The following is an 18,697-nucleotide window of genomic DNA, read 5'->3' on the forward strand; positions in this document are numbered from 1 at the left end:
GCGGCTCTGAAGGTGCTGGCGCCCCCAGGGCGGGCAGCCGCCGCGCACACGGGGCAGGCGGCGGGGAAGGCCAGGCCGTGCCGGGGCGGGCAGGGAGGAATGGGCCCCGCCGGGTGAAGGTGGGGTGCCGCGGTTGTCCCTGGAGCCCTGGGCCGGGGAGCGCTCCCTCCTCCCCTCACGACCGGGGCTCCGGGAGGGGCCTGGCCCGCAGCAGGGCGCCGCCGCCGCCACAGCCCCCGCCCCGCCCGAAGCGAGCGGCGGAACCCAGCTCCTTCCTCCCTCCCGCCTCCGCAGAGCCCAGCGCCTCAGACGGGCTCGGCCCATAGGCTGGGCCAGGCCCGACCCCCGCCCGGCAGCCAGTCCCCGCCGGCAGCCGGGGCCTGGCCCCGGACTGACAGGGCTGGCGGCAAATCGGAGGGGCCGGGCAGGAACCGAAGGCGGCTCTCGGCCAGGAACCGAAGTGGGGGCCAAAGGCTCGGGCCATGGGCGCAGAGCGGCGGGGGCGGAGTGCGCGGGGCGCTCCCTGAGGGAGCAGGTGAGTGAGCGGGGCCGCCGGGGGAGGCCGCCTCTCCCCCCTCAGCGTTGCGGGTTTTCCGAAGGGTTTTTGTCGGGAACAAACTGCCGCTGGGGTCCGGCTGCGGGTCTCGGCTGGGCAGGACGGCCTGACCCAGGGAGGGTGTCCTGAGGACACCCGCTGCCCTCGGCCAGGCTCTGCTCTGCCCGGGCAGGGTTTCCTCACGATGGGGGGGCTTTGCCCCCCATCTCCCCTCACAACGGGGTGTTTTTGCCCTTTCACGGCTAGGCTGTCATGCTTGTCTCCCCCACGCTGGAGGCACTGGGACAGCCCATGAGTTAAAGTCATCCCTCGCAGGCCAGGGTTGGCCAAGTTCACGGCCTGAGCATGGGATGGGTCCTGCTCCCTCAGGGTGTGACCACAGGCCTGCACCATTTCAGGTGGTCTTTGAGTAGACCGAGAAGGACGTGTCACGTGGGAGGATCACACCCCTGCAATGTCTATACACCAGCATCCCCCTCTGTACCAAGCAGGGGAATGATGCTGATGCTCCTTGAGGTCTTTGGCGAAAGGAGCTGTCACGGCGTGCAGGGACCTCAGACTGGCTTCCTGCGTGCAGTGCTTTCCAGACACCTGTAATGAGTCTGGCTCTAAGGAATCTAGCCTCTGAACTCTGCTCACAGCAATTACACTGAAATGACCTCTGTTTGCGTGAAGAGCAGCACTGTCATCCCCAGCACGTGGGAATGGCATGACTAATGTAATGCCGCATCTTGAACAAACAACAGAGGTACGCAGGCAGTAGAGAAATTAAAAGCAGGGCTTGGAGGACTTCAGAGACTTTTTGATAAGAGCTTTCCAAATGGCAAGGCCTGATGTTAAATGCCAGCTGAATATGTCACCTTGGGGCCAAGCTAGTTTGCGAGCTCTTGTAAAGCAAGGTCTGTGTGAGTTTCTGTCTGTGAGACTTTGTGAGAAGGCATTTAAACTCTACTTTCTCTGCTGATATGTGCAGCTGCTAGTTTGATTCCTGGGAGTTTTCGGTGGCCTATCTTTCAGCAGGATTTCATTGCAGGTTTTGGACCATTGAGTTCATTTGACCTAATTCTATATTTTTCTTTTTTTTTCTTAGTATCACCTGAGAGGAATATAACCTTGCTGCCCCACTGACTCGCTGGAAGTATTGGCTTATCTACGCTTCTGCCTGCGGTGCCTACCCTATCTCAGTGTAGTCTGGTGGGGGAAGACAAGCAGCAGACACGCTACAAAGAATTTTTTTTGTGCTTCACTGAACTAATTGTGGCTTGTCCAAGCAAAACAGGATGGATGGGAAGAAGTGGTACGAAGTTACAGATAAGGCGGTTCCAGCAGTGTCCAAGTCTCTTCTCTAAAGAGAAGTTCGAGCATCAGAGGCTGAAAAGCAAACACTCCAATCAACCAAAATGGAAGGAGGCAACAGTCCAAATCTGCAACTTCAGCAACTCCCATTGGCCACACCAGCGGTTTCTGTGCAGCCACACACTGACTCCTTTTCTTACAAGGTCAGATTTCTACCCCAGTCTATCCCTAGAAGTCCCTAACTATTCAAGTAAACTGATAATGCCACTGTATTTTGGTTATTTTTTTACAGAAAGTGCACTGTCTTTGTATTTAGCCATGCCTGGAGGCCCAGTGTATTATATGTTGTGTATACAAGCAGTGAGAGAGAGAGGGAGAAATTCTGTGTCTTGAAGAGCTAGACTAAGTGAGGAAAGGACTCGCAATTAAAAGATGTGGATGTCTAAAGGTGATTAGGTGCAATAAATTCTGCTAGGTGCCTTTTCAGACTAACCCATACATCAGTAACTGAGATCAGATGTTCTGGTTTGCTGTATATTCAAGGGCTTGAATTTCAGGTGGGTCAGCCCACAGCCATGCAGAGAGCCTGCAGCTGAGGTAGGACATGTTGCTGTAGTTCCTCCTTGTACTCCAACTGGGAACGGAGCTACTCCCAAATCAATTTTCTCTGAATCCCTGATTCTGAAGGTGCTCAGAAAATCCCAGCAAGAAGGGCTTTTTTTCACTGCAGAAAGTACTTTGCTGAGAACACAGTCCTAGGCGCGTTGTAAAAGTTGACCAGACTGATGTTGGCTTGCAAGTTCTCACAGTTCAGAAGCCAATCCCAAACTGTGCTGCACTTAGGAGCTTTTCAGCTGAGGCACCATCTCCTCTGTGTCTTCTAAACCAAAGTCTAGTTGCTGAACCAGTAAACTGTGCTGAGCTTCTCTGGCTACATCTGTGATCACACAGTGACATTTTTCTGCCAACTTCTGTTGTGGGAAGATCTCTAGGGTGTTTTTGAATGAAACTGCTTGGGTGAATCTTATTTTCATAAATCCTGATAAAGAGCTTTTTGTTCCACTGATAAGAACTTGAAGTCTTAAAGTCCTTGTCTTACTATTTATGAGAAAATCAAGGATAGTATATTTACTGTTAAGGGAGGAACACAAATGTGAGCTCGGTTATCCCAAATCAATCAAAGCAAGTACTCCACTGTATCTTGGAGACCTGCACTGAAATGAAAAGTGCTAATGACATTTAATGAGGTTTAGGCAGTTGTTAGAAGAACGCAAATGCTAAATGACCTGGCTTAGCCTCAGGCTCTTCTGTTCACTCCTAATGTACATTTCCTTTGTGACTCAGCCTGCTTTACATCCTTTTTTTATTTCAAATTCTGTCTTTAGACCGTGAGAATTATTGCTGAGCTGGGAATGTTAATGTAGAAGGGGTTGGGAGCTTGCTAGGAGCTGCTACCAGTTGCCTTTTACTTTGGAATAACTGGTTCATATAAAAAGCCACATAAAATCTGTGATAATTGGGCTGCCTCATCAAATGGGCTAAATCACCTACTGAACCAGCAGATGTTGTAAGTGGAGAAGAATAGAATAGTTGTTAAAATGTGACCCGCAGAATGCAGAGGTTCCTGATCCATACTTTGCTGAATTCCAGGGCAACAAACATCCTCATGAAAAGAGTTTTTCAAAGGGAAGAACGAGGGAATGAGTCGTTGTGTTTAGCTTTATCTTCTTCCCCTCGGAGGAACTGCAAAGAATGCAAATATATGCACACTAATTTAAGTCTCTTCTAGAAAGTGTCTGTTAAGGAAGGGTTCTCTTTCACCTGAGTTTCACAGGTTTGGAACGCAGCCACAGGGAACTTACCTGAATTGCCCTAGATCATGTAGAAAGGGAGGAAGATAAACAGAGATTTTATTGACAGGTGATCTAGGAACTGTTTTAAAAGTCTGCTCTCTTCCAGATTGTGTAAAAAGCTCCAACTTCCTTCAGGGTCCAGTGGCTAAACTTAATATCTGTGTGTTTACTTTGTTTTCACAGGAGAACTTGATTGGTGCATTACTAGCTATTTTTGGGCATCTTGTTATCAGTATTGCACTCAACCTTCAGGTGAGTATCATGAAGCAAATATTGATCCTGCCTCAAGCATCCTGCATTAAAAAGCATCAAGCATGCCAAAAATTCTTGGCCTTTATTTTCTTTTTTAGAAATACAGCCACATCCGACTGGCAGGTTCCAAAGACCCCCGAGCCTACTTCAAAACCAAGACATGGTGGTGTGGACTGTTTCTGCTGGTGCTGGGAGAACTGGGAGTGTTTTCCTCTTATGCCTTTGCTCCTCTCTCACTGATTGTGCCACTCAGTGCAGTGTCTGTTATAGGTAAGGGGGAAGGAGACAACGGCCATACAAGTCTGTGTGCCTTCCAGTGTGAGATTGCTGATCGTTGGGCGGATACGTAATTCACTGTTCCTCTCTTCTTTTTTTATAGCTAGTGCAATCATAGGAATTATATTTATTAAAGAAAAATGGAAGCCCAAGGATTTTTTGAGTAAGTTCCACAGTTCCTTTTCATTTTTCCTCTCTGTTTACAAGCCATTCGACACATAGCATGTCCTCTCAAGAATCGTAATTAGAGGGATGGCAAGATCTCCATTAGCTATAGTACCTCTTCGAAGAAATGTGTCATCTCATCCACTGTTGTTAAAAATGGATTTTTTGGGGTTTTTTTTTCCGACTTGTGCCGAATCATCTGAATCTCAGAGATCTTTAGAAATACATGGAAATGGTGCTTGTTTGCAGGATCTGAGAATCATGGTTCTCTGGGCTGAAGCTGCAGCCTAGGACCTTGACTCTGCAATAGCGTAGGCACAACTGAATCAGCTGAATTTCATACATGTGCAAGTGTTTGCAGAACTGGGGTGTTCATTCTTCCATTTCCTAGAAAATGGGCTGTGAGCAGTGCCAGGCAGGATAAGCCCCAGATATAGATCTTGTAGTTTCTACTTGTTTAGCAGATGCTACCTGGTATGAGCTTTTTTTCTCAAGTCGCAGCACACACATTGCCTAGGGTTTTTTTGGTTCTAATATTTTGAAAGTGGGGCATGAAGGGCAGAGGAATGAGTCATCCAGAGGAATGTGCATGATGTCATTAGTGGTCACTGTGCATGTGCGATATTAATTCCATGCATCCACACTAACCCACTAACTTTGTCCTCTCTCTCTTTTTTTTTTTTTTTTTTTTTTTGTCCTTTGGTTGCCGAAGGGCGCTATGTTTTGTCCTTTGTAGGCTGTGGTTTGGCAATTGTTGGAACTTATCTGCTGATAACATTTGGACCTAATAGTCATGAGAAGATGACAGGAGAAAATATCACTAGGCATTTAGTGAGCTGGCCATTTCTGTTGTATATGGTAAGATGGCCCATAAAATGTGGGACAGTTTTCTGCTATATGCCGGATTGGGAGTTTCATTTCAAGCATTACTTTTTCCTTATGGTTACTAGCAATATTCCTTGTACTTGCTAATGAACCTATGCCAGCTTTTCCCAGGGTCAGTTCCACATTGCCTGTGGATACCTGCATGCACAATTTGGAACCTTCCTATTCTTTCTGTGAATTATTCTGTTAGGACCTTAATACCTTTAACTGAAAAGTTTTAAAATAGCTTGCTCTCTCCCTGACCTGTCAGCTTCAGCCTGTGGCAGTAGTACTGGTGGCAGCTGAGAGCAACTGTTCCAGAGGTGTCCAAATACTGTGCTTGCATCTGGGCTTTTTCTAGACTGACTTTCTCTGGAGCCATCAACCTCTCATTGAAAATCTTGAAAAAAACTGAAATCTATCATTTTTTAATGGAGATAAGTTTGGCCATTAAATAAGATGTGTGTTGCAGGGATCACTTAAAGAACCTCATTACGGAAAGTAGGCTGAGATCTCTGAGGTGAATATTCAGTCAGGATTATTTGATCTGCTGCTCTGCCATGAATATAATGTCAAAAGTGTCCCATGTTTCCTGTTCTGCAAGAAGCTATTGAATATCTCATCTAATTAGAATCTAAGATCATGCTATATTTGATCTATAATTGTGTGGGATCCTCGTTTTCTTTTGATTTGCCCTTTTGTGTAATTCTAATGTTTGGCTGGCTCAAAATGCCGTTTACTGCCAATCCCATACACCCCGCATCTTTTAATATTCTCATTTCTATCTTTTGTAGCTTGTGGAGATCATCATATTCTGCCTGCTACTATATTTTTACAAGGAGAAAAATGCAAACTACATTGTAGTTATTCTTCTGCTGGTAGCTTTGCTGGGTAAGTTGATACGGACTTGTAAGATCTTCTGACTCTGGCTTATAACAGTAAACTACAGTAAACTGAGGCATCTATGTCTTATAGGGCATTATATTGACCTAATTAATGTCATAAAATGCACCCCTTTATTCCAGAAATGTTACTACAAATTACATAAAGCTAGTATCTTGCAGTGATGTTTAGGATCTTTGCAAATGACCTTTGAACAATTAAGACTTATTTCCCATAAGGACGAATAATCTGCCAAATACAGAAAGTGCAGCTTATTTATTAGTGTTCTTAATTTTAATCTGTGCATGCAAAGCATGGTACAATATCTTATCTATTCAATGGATAAGGAAGGCTGATTCAGTGAATGAAAGAAAGGATTTGACCTGCAAAAATTTTCTTGGTTCTGGGAAGATTTGCTGTGTGGCTAAAGAAATGATAAATGTTCTGCCATGCCAGTATGTCCCTATTTAAATTGGGAGAGCCTCTGGGCATGGGGTCAAATGGTGCTTTTGATATCCTCATAGCCTACAGTGGGATCCTACAGTGTCTTTGGAAAGGCCAGGATTTCACTTGTACCGTTCTCCACATTAATCTGTTTTTTTAAGAAACTGTGATCAGTTAAACTTTAAAAAGAGTGAATAATAGCAAGGCAGTGATGCAGTCTGACGTGCTGTTGAATCTATGTCACAGCCCTCAATTTTTGCTATTTATGCAACTTCAGTCACTGCAGTGTCTTGTCGTCTTTTTGTTTTTTTTGAACTGTTTGCGGCTGGATTTCAGTAACTGACGCCTCAGAGGCTGCGTGAATCATAGACAAAGCAACTGTCTGAATTCTGAATGGCCCTGACTTGTGCTTTCAAGAAATGGAAAGGAAGTAGGCTCCTTCTGATTCCTTTTTGAAAGCTTCCTTAGCTTTATTAACGAAGCCAATATGGCATCAGAAATGAAAATTTGTATCCTTCCATCATGTGATTGCACAACACTGTTTAAACACTTAAAAAAACCAGTAAATGCTCCCAGTCCTGTAGAGAAGGGAACCGTGATACAGAAAGGTTAAGTGATTTATTGAAGGTGTCGTGGTTTAACCCCAGTCAGCAACTAAGCGCCACCCAGCTGCTCGCTTGCCCTCCCCCCCGGTGGGGTGGGGGAGAGAATCGGAAGGGCAGAAGTAAGAACACTCGTGGGTTGAGATAAGGACAGTTTAATACTTGAAATAAAATAATAACAACAACAATAAATTGTAATGAAAAGGAAAAACAAAGAGAGAGAGAGAGAGAGGAACAAAACCCGGGAAAAACAAGTGATGCAGCTGCTTACCACCCCCCGACTGATGCCCAGCCAGTCCCTGAGCAGCGATCGCTGCCCCCTGGCCAACTCCCCCCAGTTTATATACTGAGTATGACTTCATATGGTATGGAATATCCCTTTGGCCAGTTTGGCTCAGCTATCTTGGCTGTGCCTCCTCCCTTGTGCACCTGGCAGAGCATGGGAAGCTGAAAAGTCCTTGATTATGTAAACACTGCTTAGCAACAACTAAAACATCAGTGTGTTATCAACACTACTCTCATACTAAATACAAAACACAGCACTATACCAGGTACTAGGAGGAAAATTAACTCTATCCCAGCTGAAACCAGGGGAGAAGGTCATTGTGGTGAAGTTGTTGGGAATAAAACTGGCAGAGTTGGGGATAAAATACGGAGTTCTTGTAGATCTTTGGTTTGTTTGCAGATGCCTGTCATGTAGGGAGTGAATGTGCAGCGTTCGTGTCCCTTTGAGCACGTATCAGTGCTTCAGCTGAGTCTTGGTAAACATTCACAGGTTCCATGACTGTTGTGACCGTGAAGGCTGTGGCAGGCATGATTGTTGTCTCGATAGAAGGAAACTTACAACTCGACTACCCTATATTTTATATCATGTTGGTGTGCATGATTGCTACAGCGATCTTTCAAGCAACGTAAGACATTCACTCTCTTTTTGTCTATAATTGTGCTGGTTTCAGTGGGTCAGTAATTAGTGGGCTGTTTGGTATCCATTCCAAGAATGCTGTTTAGATTTTAGGAGAAGAATTATCCATTCTCTTCTGTGACCTGTCCTCAAATCCATGTCACAGGAGCCTGAGGTAGTGGTGTTCTTTGCTTTTCTGTGTAGTGACACTGCCAAGTAGCTTTAATCCCAAATTTATACATCATTCAAGTATTTGCAAAACAATGTTAGGAATGAAATGGTGGCAAATCGAATACAGTATCTGTGCACTGGCTAAAATCAAAGTGCAGAATCAGTGTTGATGATGATGTGTCTATTTTTTTTTTTTCTTCTGTACTTGTAATAACATAAAAAGCTGGTAGCAGCAGGGGTAAAAAGCTATTCAAAATGTGAGTGGCATTCTGGCCCTAAGGTCAGTGGCAGTAATTTCACTGCATTTAGTCGGTACAGCCATAAGGCTTACTCTGCTATCATTTATATGAATTCCAAGGGATGCTGCTGCAGGTTTAATGAGAAAGAGAATAAAGTTTCTTAAATTTATGCATCACTTTTGAAAGGTGTTTCCAAAAAGGAGACCTATACCAGTCCATGATAACTGCTATACAATTTGAGTATCCTTCCCAAATCAAGCCGTGTTGTCTGTCATTGTATTGCAGATTTTTAGCTCAAGCCTCACAGCTGTATGACTCATCTCAGATTGCCAGCATCGGCTATATCCTGTCCACAACAGTAGCAATCACAGCAGGTAACAGTGCACAAGAGTGTGTTGGTCCTTTCTAAAAGAAGGGCAAAAGATTTTGGAAAATAATCCTCACTTACAGATGAGGAAGGTGAATACTCGGCAAAATGATGACTTGTATTTTCTTGTCATCTCTCTTCTGCAGCTGGCTTTGTTTCTTTTTTCTTTCAAAAAATGTGAATTATCCCATTAGACTGTGTTAAAATTTTCTGTTAAGTTCTGTTATTTTGTTTAAAGTGCATGGGAACTTACGTTTGAGACTGTATTACTCATACCATGTTAGCGTGTAGAAGAGGAGGGTGATGTATGCTCTTAGATGTGCAACTTGAATACACAGCTAAAGTTTCTCCTTTTGTGTAATTTTATCTAGATTTTGTTAAAATGTATGTGATACAGTATATAAACATATTTGCTTCCTCTGTACAAAGGTGTTACAATTCTCTTCCTGATAGTCTTGTTTGCATTGTATCAAGAATGCAGCTGCTTACAACTTTATAGGCACTTTTCTTTCTGAACACTTTACTCCAATTTCAGCCCTTGCCCACATAGGAAAAGCTTTGTCTGCACGAACAAAGATGAGCATTTTAAACCCCTTAGGCTTCAAACCTGATGAGCAACCTTTTTAAGGTTTTGTTCTCCTCACTTAGACATACGAGCAAACTGGGGAAAAATCCCAAACAAAAAACCCAAAACCCTGTGTAAATAGTAATGCTTTTCTAAGTATATAAGGGCAATAGCTTCCCCTGTAATTTACACATTGCCTTTTAATGCTCTTCTTCAATGTCATGAGAGAGAGTATGGCCTACTCTTTGGCTAATGTTTATTTCCTGTCATGTTCCAAGCCATATGCTGCTTCAGATTCATCAGCTTATTTACTTTACTTCAATTAGAAATGTAAAGAGCAGGAGCCAGAATGCGTGTCCTGTTGACATCCAGGACACCAAGGACGCTTGTCAATAGTTCCAGCAATGTTTCCTTCACAACCCCCTACCCCAATATGGAAAGATTTGTACTAGTTGCTGTGCCGCTGTACAGATTTACTTGCATCTATATTAGTTACACCAGTATAACTCTTTTGGTAATGAAATTCTAAAAGATTTGTCAATAAATTGTGTTAAGGTAGAAATCAGGCCATCTTCTATTTTAAGATCATAAAAAAAACAAAGGTGCTGCCTGTAAAAATAGGAATCTTGCATGATTTGGTTTCTGGAGGGACTAGTGCTGGAGATGTAGCACTAATTGCTCAGGTAAGCTGGGAAGAAAGATATAATGAATTATTTCCTTTTAAAGGAGCAACTTTTTACTTGGACTTCACTGGTGAAGATGTTCTCCATATATGTATGTTTGCGCTTGGGTAAGTGTTTAAAGTTTCCTTCATAGAAAACTGGAAAGTATTTCTTCATATGACTAAAATCTAAAAAATACATATCAATCTCTCTCTCCATATGTATGTTAGAGGTACATACATTCTTGAGAGGAGGACAAACTGAAAGCACTTTCTCTGTTAGAGCAAACAATGGCCCATAGAGCTCAGTATCTTGTCTGGGTGATGATAGATGCTCTAGAGGAATTGTATAACACTTCGTTATGCGTAATTGTACAACATTAAACACTAAATCCCTTACTGACTGTACTGGGGATCAGCTTGGATGTTGAAGCATATGGGCTATTTTTCAAGCTATCTGCTCGTGAATGTAGAAGAATTGCAGAATAACCAAAAGAAGGCACCTCTAGGGAATCTATTTCGGGTTTTGCTCCGAGCCTTCACTGAACTGTGACTGGACTTCTGGACTTCTGTTTCTTAGGGCATGGGCACTCACACAATGCAGATATGATCAGTAAAACGTTTGCTGTGTAACTCAGTATTTAGTCCTAGTACAGTGTCTTGATGTGATTCGCTCCCTATAATAATGTCTTTCAGATTAGTACAGAAAAAAACAATTGGGAGATTAATGTTACGAACTGTGCTTTTCTCTGTCAACATACTGTAAAAATCAAGATCGACAGTTGTTAATGTGTTTATGGGAAACCTTTCAAAGGTCAGGCTGCTAAATCCTGGAATTTCATCAAAGCAACCCAAATTTTGATATGCTTCCTTTCCCCTTTAGTTAGTTAAGATTAATTAATTAATGTGAAAACTTTTCCCTGCCATTTGATAAAGAAAAGGTGAAATTGTTCTGATTGCTAGGTGGATTTCAATACTGCTGAAGAGAGTTATTCAGCTGAGACAGTTCCCTGTAATTCTGGCTTCACAGATCTTTCTCTTCCAGTTCTGAATTCTTTGTGGTGCTACGTGATAGGCACTCAGAAGCAGCAACGTGCAATATTACCTCTTCTCCCTTTTCATAGTTATCTCAGTAGATCTTGTCTTCTCTCTCAGATGCCTCATAGCATTTCTAGGTGTCTTCCTGATCACAAGAAATAGGAAGAAATCTGTACCGTTTGAACCTTACATATCAATGGATGCTATGCCAGGTAACAGTAAAAATACAGTTGTTTATCACTCTTTCTCGTCTGAGTGTTGGGCTTCACAGTGAAAGCTCAAGCTTTAGGCTCTCTTAACTATCCGGATACATCAGGCAGCTGTGTTGTTTTCTAGTTTTTCCTTCTCTTGCTTGTTTGAGCCTTGTGGGGGGTACATGCCTGTTTTGCATGAAGCAGAGAAGAGGTGATGTGCCACTTGGATGCCACTTATTCTGGGCCCTCTGGCACCAGGGGGGTGTCAGATTTTGTCAGAACAGCTTGTCCAGTTGGCTACTGTCTGGGAAGATGAACTAGTTTTGAGCATTTGCTTGGGACTGGGCTTGGTCTTCATGCAGCAGGAAGAACTGATTATTGGGGAAGACTGAGGTATTTTGCAAGAGGTGGAGGCCAGGGGGAGCAGAAATTTCTTTTGGGAAGTACAGCTAAACTCTCTTTCTGATGAGCTGTATAAAAGATATGCAGCACTTGATAAATAACGGACTGCCATCCCTCATTCACTTGAAGCTTATTTCTTCATTAGTTACTTTAGTGCTAAGCAGAAAAACATTATGTCTTTCATTTAGCGCTTAAGGAACTGATGAGCCGCATATCACGAACCCTTAGACTATATAATTTGCTGATCTAATAGAGTGCAGGAAGAATGCACTTTTGTTCCTAAGCATTTAATCTCTGTCTTTGCTCTTTTCAGGCATGCAGAACATGCACGATAAAGGGATTGCAGTTCAGCCTGACCTCAAAGCTTCTTTTTCCTATGGTGCCCTAGAGAACAATGACAACATGCCGGAAATTTATACTCCAGCGACGTTGCCGATCGTGCAGGAGCAACATGGTTCCAAAGGAGTTTCTGCTCCACCTTATCGGGTGCTGGAGCACAGCAAAAAGGAGTGACCGACCTTTAAGGAACTGATTTGAATCGTCAGAAGTATGACCTTTATTTATTTACCCATTAAAATATAAGCAAGTGTAAAGCCAACCTTGATATAGTTTAAAGCTTGTCTCAAACTTATTTCAAGGCTGATTATTAAAATAAACAACTCTCTATAGTTGTGAAGTTGAAAGCATTCGTCTTAGCAAGAAGTAAATCACAGTTCTCCTTTGAAGGCTGCTGCCTGGAAGCGTGAAATGGTGAGTGCAGTATCATGACAGTATGAAACCGATAAGATAGCAGATGCTGTGAAAATGCAGAGCTGTGGGAAGAGAAGTGGCAGTGCAATTTTTAGTCCTCCTGGGAGTGGGCTTACCTCCAAATAGAAGTTTTCAGGAGTTGCTCACAGAGAGAGGAGGGCAGGATTTAATCTTTCCTATATAGAGAGAGTGACGGATTTCCAGAAAAGTTGCAAATCCTCATGTCTCTAGCGTAACCACCAAACTACCTTAACGTGGCAATAAAATGTAATGTTTTCCAGCACGAATACTGAAACTTACTGTGTCTTTAGAGCAGCATATTTGCTTAAGAGTAAGCAAGATACTTTATTCCTTCAAAACGTGAATCTTGGGCACTTCCTGTACAACTGTTCTCTGACTAGTGTTGAACCTATGCACTGAGTATGTGAATTGTTTTTGTAGCACCACTGGATTATATGGCAGCTTAGAACAAAGATTATTTGCCAGTTTTCTGGTTTCATAGCAGGACTTCAAGTTGGATTAAATGGTGCAGAGGGAACACTGTAAAGTACAAGAACAAGAAGCAATGAAAATAGTAACATGACTGGTATCTGGTGGGAATTTTTTGCAGTTCTTGATGAGGTCCTACTTCTGTTATCACTTTTATTTTCTTTCTGGTTGAGGCAGGATTTCCGACTTTGTTTAGTGTTCTTAAATGCTTAAATGTGTTGACATTCCTTAGTTAAAAAGCTCAGTCTAGGTGTTGTAGGCTGGGGTCCCCCCTTTTTTTTTTTCCTTAAAAAAGGCAAAAAACCATACTGGTCTTATACTGTGAATGACCTAAGAAGAAGAAAGAAGTGTGCACAGTCCAGCACGCGGGACTGTAAGAATAATGGATCATTGTGTACTCATGATATTTATCTTTCCAGCTTCCGAGAGATGGCTAGAAGCTGATATGAAGGGAGAATAGACACAAGGGGGGGAGGAAACTTGTGAAGTGAAAAGGACAAAGTACAATATTTACTGGCATATGCAAGTTACACTGGCACTTTGATATCACCATCTTCTCTAAAGTAGTTGTTTTGCTGGGAAACAGAATTTTAAGTCTACTCCGTGTGTCTTGGACTGTATGTGTAGTGGAATGTCTCCATGACCTTAGAAGACTTTATTTGAAATGAATAGTGCTTGTGTTCTGCACATTTTTAAGTGGTTATTCTGTACCAAGGGGTTTGGGTGGATCTTGGACTTGCTACAGTGGCTTTCTGCATTTTTTTTTCTTTTTTTTAAATTGACTCATGGCCAGTTTCTGTTCCCACTACCAAAAATTCCCAAGAACTCCACTGACTTGTATATAGTTATTCCAGATTCTTGCTATTGTATATGACAACAGAACTGTTCTTTTGGGTATGTTTGCTTTGCCAGCTATAAATACTAGTTCAATCTGGAAATACTTGAGATTGCTTTGGCATTTTTGTGCAGCTTAGAAAAATTACAACCTTCCCCCCCAAAGAGTAGATGCCTAGTGGCTGTACGTGTACCTATATGTGACGTTTCTTCACCAACTTGGCATGTCTGACAATTCAGATCTTATCAGTGGCATCCCGTACACTACAGCTTATGAAACCTCAAGAAATAACAGCCTTTCTTTTGCCCTCAATACTTTTTGTGTTTAAGTAAGATAACAATGTTAATGGGCTAATACTGCCAGAACATTAATCTTCTTGGATTTGCAGTGACACTGATTTACTACCTTTGGCTCTGTATCCCCGGTAATCAATTGTTTGTGAATTTATGTGCAGCTTTTGTTCATTAACAATACAAAACAAAGTAATACAGGGGAGGCTGAATGTGAAGGCTACAAGAATGCTGGCTTTTCTTATCTCTTCCCTTTTAATCAATGAGGCAATAGCTGTTTTGACCTATTAGTTCTGAAGCCACAGAAACATACTGTTTTAAAACAAGCTGTGCTAAACCATCCATAGCTACAAACTCTACTTTTTACATGGTGATATTCTCTGTTTAATTATTACATATGTTGCTGTGGTATAAAATAATCAGAAGCGCCTAAATGTTTTGCTGTTGACTTCTACTATTAGGATGGTCCTGTGTGTAACAGAAGGTAGTTTTCTCAGTTCTTAGTTCTTCAGTAGTATTAAAAAACTGCAGTTGTCTGGTGTGCAGACTTTGTAGCCAGCAAATGGCTGGTTAGGTTTTTCTCCTAATCATGGGACCTGACATCATGAGAGACAGACATGGAGTGCTTTGCCAGGGGGAGGGAGCTACTCTGATGCTGAGCCCCTGCTTGTACTGCTCTTTTGTTGGCTGCTCTCTGGCCCGATTTAGTGATTTTTTTTTTTTTTTTTTTTGCAGTAAGCTGCCCAGATTCTCCACAGCCCTGCAGCCTGAGCACTGACTGACTCCTGGCCTGACCTTCCTCTCTGCCAGAGAGCCCTCAGTTGTCAGCGCGTGGCTGTCTTCTGCTCTGAGTGAAATTTCCTCCAGCCATAACCTGAGCTTTTGTATTATTGTGCTATTTTGGCCCTTTTCTTTCAAAGACTCTAAAGGCAAGAGTCTTGCTCTAAAGCTTTATATAACCATGTTTTATTTACACAGTCTGTGTGTGTTTAAATAATTCTACTTAATAATGACAGTTCTCTTTACCTGCAGCAAGACTTGCTTTTGGAAACTTCCTGACAAAGGGCTCCAAGGGAGGCGATGTCTGTTTCTACAGTACATAAATCACAATATTTTAGATTACTCCATTGTGCCACATCAGTAGAGCCTGAGGTGTTCCTTGGGCTATAGGCCTCAACTTAATGCACTGACGTTGTAGGGGTTGTGTTTTTGCCCGTCTGTGTTAGCCCCTGTAAGCATGGTAGTAGGACTGCCAGACTGCACCTCGCTCCTGCTTGCTGCCTATGTTCAATACTTGAATTTTAAAATGTGGAGTTTTTTGTATTTTATGCACTTTGCCCTTTCTTGCTCTTTCTCCCAAGCTTCCAAAAGATTTTCTTTTCTGCTCTTCAGCATAGTCTTACAGCTGCCATCTCTGTTGCTGAGAAGGCATGAACACGGGCTCCTAGAAGCGAAACATCTGTTTAAACTGACTGTAGGACTTCTGCACTCTTTCTAACAGCGGGAGGGTATAGCTCAGGATTGAAATAAACTCCTTACCTCCCTTCTTGTTCAGACCTTACAAGCCGACAACAGGAAGCTATTTGTACCCCCAAGTCTATACTTGTTATAGAATGTTTGTTGGTCTAAGGTGACAATGGCTGTGCCCGGGATTGCAGCAAACATTTACAGCTAAACAGCACGTGAAGATTTAAAGGAGAGGAGCCCCGTGCCACATTCTAGTCCTTCTTGCAGCATGAAAAATAATCTGTTGGTGTACAGCACACTTTAACATGTGTATGTCAAAACTTCAGTTTATCCAAGGCTAATCCCGAGAGAGGCAGGGCACTGTAAATGGCAGAGTATGCTTAGATTTCCAAATGTGCAGCATTTTTCATAATCAACAGCTGAAAAAGCGTGCACAAAAATCAACTGACTGCTGTCTCATTTATAAACTGGTAGAATAGCTCCTTGACTCTCTATCTCCTAGCTTCTTTATTGAATGTGAACTGACATCTATTGCCTCCACTGTGTGGCTTTTCAATGCACCAGAGCACTTAATACGTTCTCAGAGTGTACCTTACATGTAACTTAATGCTGTGGAATACAGCTCCTATGTTGGCTGAATGTACAAAATGATCTGCCTACAATGTTCTCTTGTTCACGTTAAAATGTGTAAATAAATCAAGCTTTACAGTATTGGACTATAAGGATAACTGCTTAATTTTTCATAAGCAATGTTGCATGTCTATTTAATTCTATTTGTCTTTTAGGTGAGACCTTTGGAAATGAAACTTAATAAAAGACTGTGGTAAAACCTACAGTATTCTGGCTTGCTCTATACTCTTTGTATAGCTTTAATCAGCCTTAAATGTCTTGAGAGAAGTTAAAGAATTTAGTTTACTACCATAAGTACTACATGCATTCAAAGAACTGTCTTTTTTAACAGGATACCTGTAAATGAAATGCAGATTGCTACAACTCATGTTTGGGACTGCAGCATGACTAGGGCTTGCCATTTTATGTAAGTCTCCAAGTATTTGGTGTCAGCTTTAGGAGTCATGCAATTTACTTGCATGATGACAATAAAAATCTTAGTTTTACAGGCCTTTAAAAAAAAAATCTTAGCATTCATTATTTCAGAGAAGAGCTTGAAAATGTGATCCAAGTATAGCCTAAAGGAGGGGGGGGACGACACAAGATGAGCCAAATCACAAGCCCAAAAGCATTATATTATTGGTGGCCTGACTCATGATTTTTGCATGCCTGCCAACTCAATACTGAAATTGAGACAACAGCATGCTTCTCTGAGACAGCGAAGACCTCTAATACTAGTTGGGAACGCTACGCTGTAGGAGATGCCATCCTTCAGATAGAGGATATCATGTCTTTGATTGCAGGAGTAGACAGCTTAAGGGCATTTCCTAACAATGCCATTAAGAGATACAGACGGTCATAAATTTAGAATACTGGCAATGTAGCTTAATCGAATGCTTGCCAACCTAATTAACACTCACCATATGGGTTTTAGTCCAGGGGGATAAGCAGAAGATAACCCTCAGGATACTCTTAATTAAATGTATCTCTTGGGGTCCCAAACCACAAATGGAGGGAAAAAAAAAACCACCACCAAGAGCAGCCTTACGCACTGCTATTAAAAACTGCACTTCAAAGAAGTCCCTGGACACGAGTATTAAAACACCGGCTAGCGCTTTCTTGAATGCTTGCAGAAGCAGCATACGTAAGCCCCACAGTTTCTGATAAATGTGGTAATACTTTGTTAATGTACATAATTTAAGGGTTAGTGTGTTGTATCAGAGACAATTGTGTTAAGTGCTAATATAAAGAGGTGGCAATCAAGCCAGATGTCGGGATCGTTGCAGAAATGCATGCTACAAAAGAGGTGTTATTACAAAAGACAGGGTATTTAAAATGTCCCTGAAATGGACACAAATGTTGGGAGTTTGTGGTTTTAAAGCAGAATATATTGCTGGCCAGGGAGGAAGAACATGCTATTGAATTAATAAAGCATGTGATTGCAGCAAGAAAAGGCTAAGGTAATTGAGACTAACCAATTACTGCCTAAATTTGCACTGCATCTAAATTGCATTGAATCCCTTATCTGGACAGGTAAGACTGATCTTACCTTTCTAAAAGTGAATTCTGCTATGCCCTGTTTTCTTACGAGGGAAAGGTCTGCACTGTGGACAAACAAATTACAAGCCTGGTAAAGAAGACCAGCTTAGTGTTACTTTCTGCCTTTTTTCTGTACCTAAACCTTAGAAGAAAGCCTTTCAACCACAGAAATTTCAGTATTTATGTCAAAAATCCTGTCTTCCGGCTTTCCAAGTGAGGACAAAACTGTTGAACTAAGTATTTGTGTCAGTGAAATTCAAGAGAGTTTTGTGTGCTTTTTGTGGAAAACTGAATACAACCAAAAAAAAGGATGTTGGTTTGTGCTTTCTTTAGATGTAAATGTACACAAGCATTCATTTATCACACAGTTCAGATGACCATTGTCTCAAATCATCTCATCGCTGAATTAAGCCATGATTTACTCCGAGAGACGAGGGACACAAACTGTCACTGTTCCCATCTGGCAACTGCCCTGAGCGTGTCCGCCAGCCGAGGCCAACTGCAAAGTAAAACCGATTAACTTCGGCCGCCATCGAGGACCGTACGTGGGCCTTTCGCAGCAGCAATCTGCCCAGCACAACGCACCGCGGCACGGGTGCTGTGCTCCCAGAGTCAGTCCCACGTCCTCTTCTCTGGCTTTAGCCTTCAAGGTCACCCAAGCGTCCTGCCAGGACACCCCGAAGTGCTCCGTCAGGTCTCAGTGTTTCAAGGCTGTTAATTAAAAACATGGAAGAGGCCTCTGTCCTCGGCTCTGCCAGGCAACTCAGCCGCCGACCGCTTCTCCAGAGGCCATTCCTAGAGCAATTCGCTGCTTTTGAGTCGATTCTCATCTCTCCGAGCTCCGTCATTCCCCCGGGGAACTCAGGAAAGCCTTTCCTCGAGGCCAGGCAGACGGCGGAGGCCCGTCGCCTCGTCAAGGATCGATACGTGTAAAACACCGTTCGTTTCCCCAAAACGCTTCGTGCCCTTTGCTGTGGAGACCCCTGGACG

The 18,697-nt window shown here is 42.7% G+C and overlaps 1 protein-coding gene across 6 annotated transcripts; it reads left to right on the top strand.

Moving 5' to 3' along the window:
• The first annotated feature begins 8 nt into the window (after positions 1 to 8).
• Positions 9 to 16,392, top strand: NIPAL3 (NIPA like domain containing 3). 6 transcript variants are annotated; one of them, XR_012677198.1, is made up of 14 exons: positions 9 to 535; positions 1,647 to 2,055; positions 3,889 to 3,957; positions 4,056 to 4,227; positions 4,337 to 4,396; positions 5,111 to 5,256; positions 6,057 to 6,153; positions 7,966 to 8,101; positions 8,787 to 8,875; positions 10,160 to 10,223; positions 11,250 to 11,344; positions 12,042 to 12,275; positions 12,367 to 13,071; positions 14,828 to 16,392. XR_012677198.1 is itself a non-coding variant. In XM_075173388.1 (13 exons), the coding sequence occupies exons 2-12, from the start codon at positions 1,957 to 1,959 to the stop codon at positions 12,239 to 12,241; spliced, it is 1,227 nt and encodes a 408-aa protein (XP_075029489.1). In that variant the 5' UTR covers positions 9 to 535; positions 1,647 to 1,956; the 3' UTR covers positions 12,242 to 12,275; positions 12,367 to 16,392. The 6 variants fall into 6 exon arrangements, 4 of the variants coding, with proteins under 4 accessions (XP_075029489.1, XP_075029491.1, XP_075029493.1 ...); XR_012677199.1 differs by having other exon boundaries at positions 12,367 to 12,478; XM_075173388.1 differs by having other exon boundaries at positions 12,367 to 16,392.
• The last annotated feature ends 2,305 nt before the right edge of the window (positions 16,393 to 18,697 follow it).

The sequence above is a fragment of the Calonectris borealis genome, chromosome 25 (genome assembly GCF_964195595.1).
Source record: "Calonectris borealis chromosome 25, bCalBor7.hap1.2, whole genome shotgun sequence".
Taxonomy (NCBI): domain Eukaryota; kingdom Metazoa; phylum Chordata; class Aves; order Procellariiformes; family Procellariidae; genus Calonectris; species Calonectris borealis.

Bases quoted from the DNA above. Each gene is read 5' to 3' on its own strand.
- NIPAL3 (XM_075173388.1), top strand. From the start codon at position 1,957: ATGGAAGGAGGCAACAGTCCAAATCTGCAACTTCAGCAACTCCCATTG. The intron at 5,257-6,056 runs GTAAGATGGCCC...TATCTTTTGTAG, and splicing joins GGCCATTTCTGTTGTATATG to CTTGTGGAGATCATCATATT. The intron at 6,154-7,965 runs GTAAGTTGATAC...AAACATTCACAG, and splicing joins TCTGCTGGTAGCTTTGCTGG to GTTCCATGACTGTTGTGACC.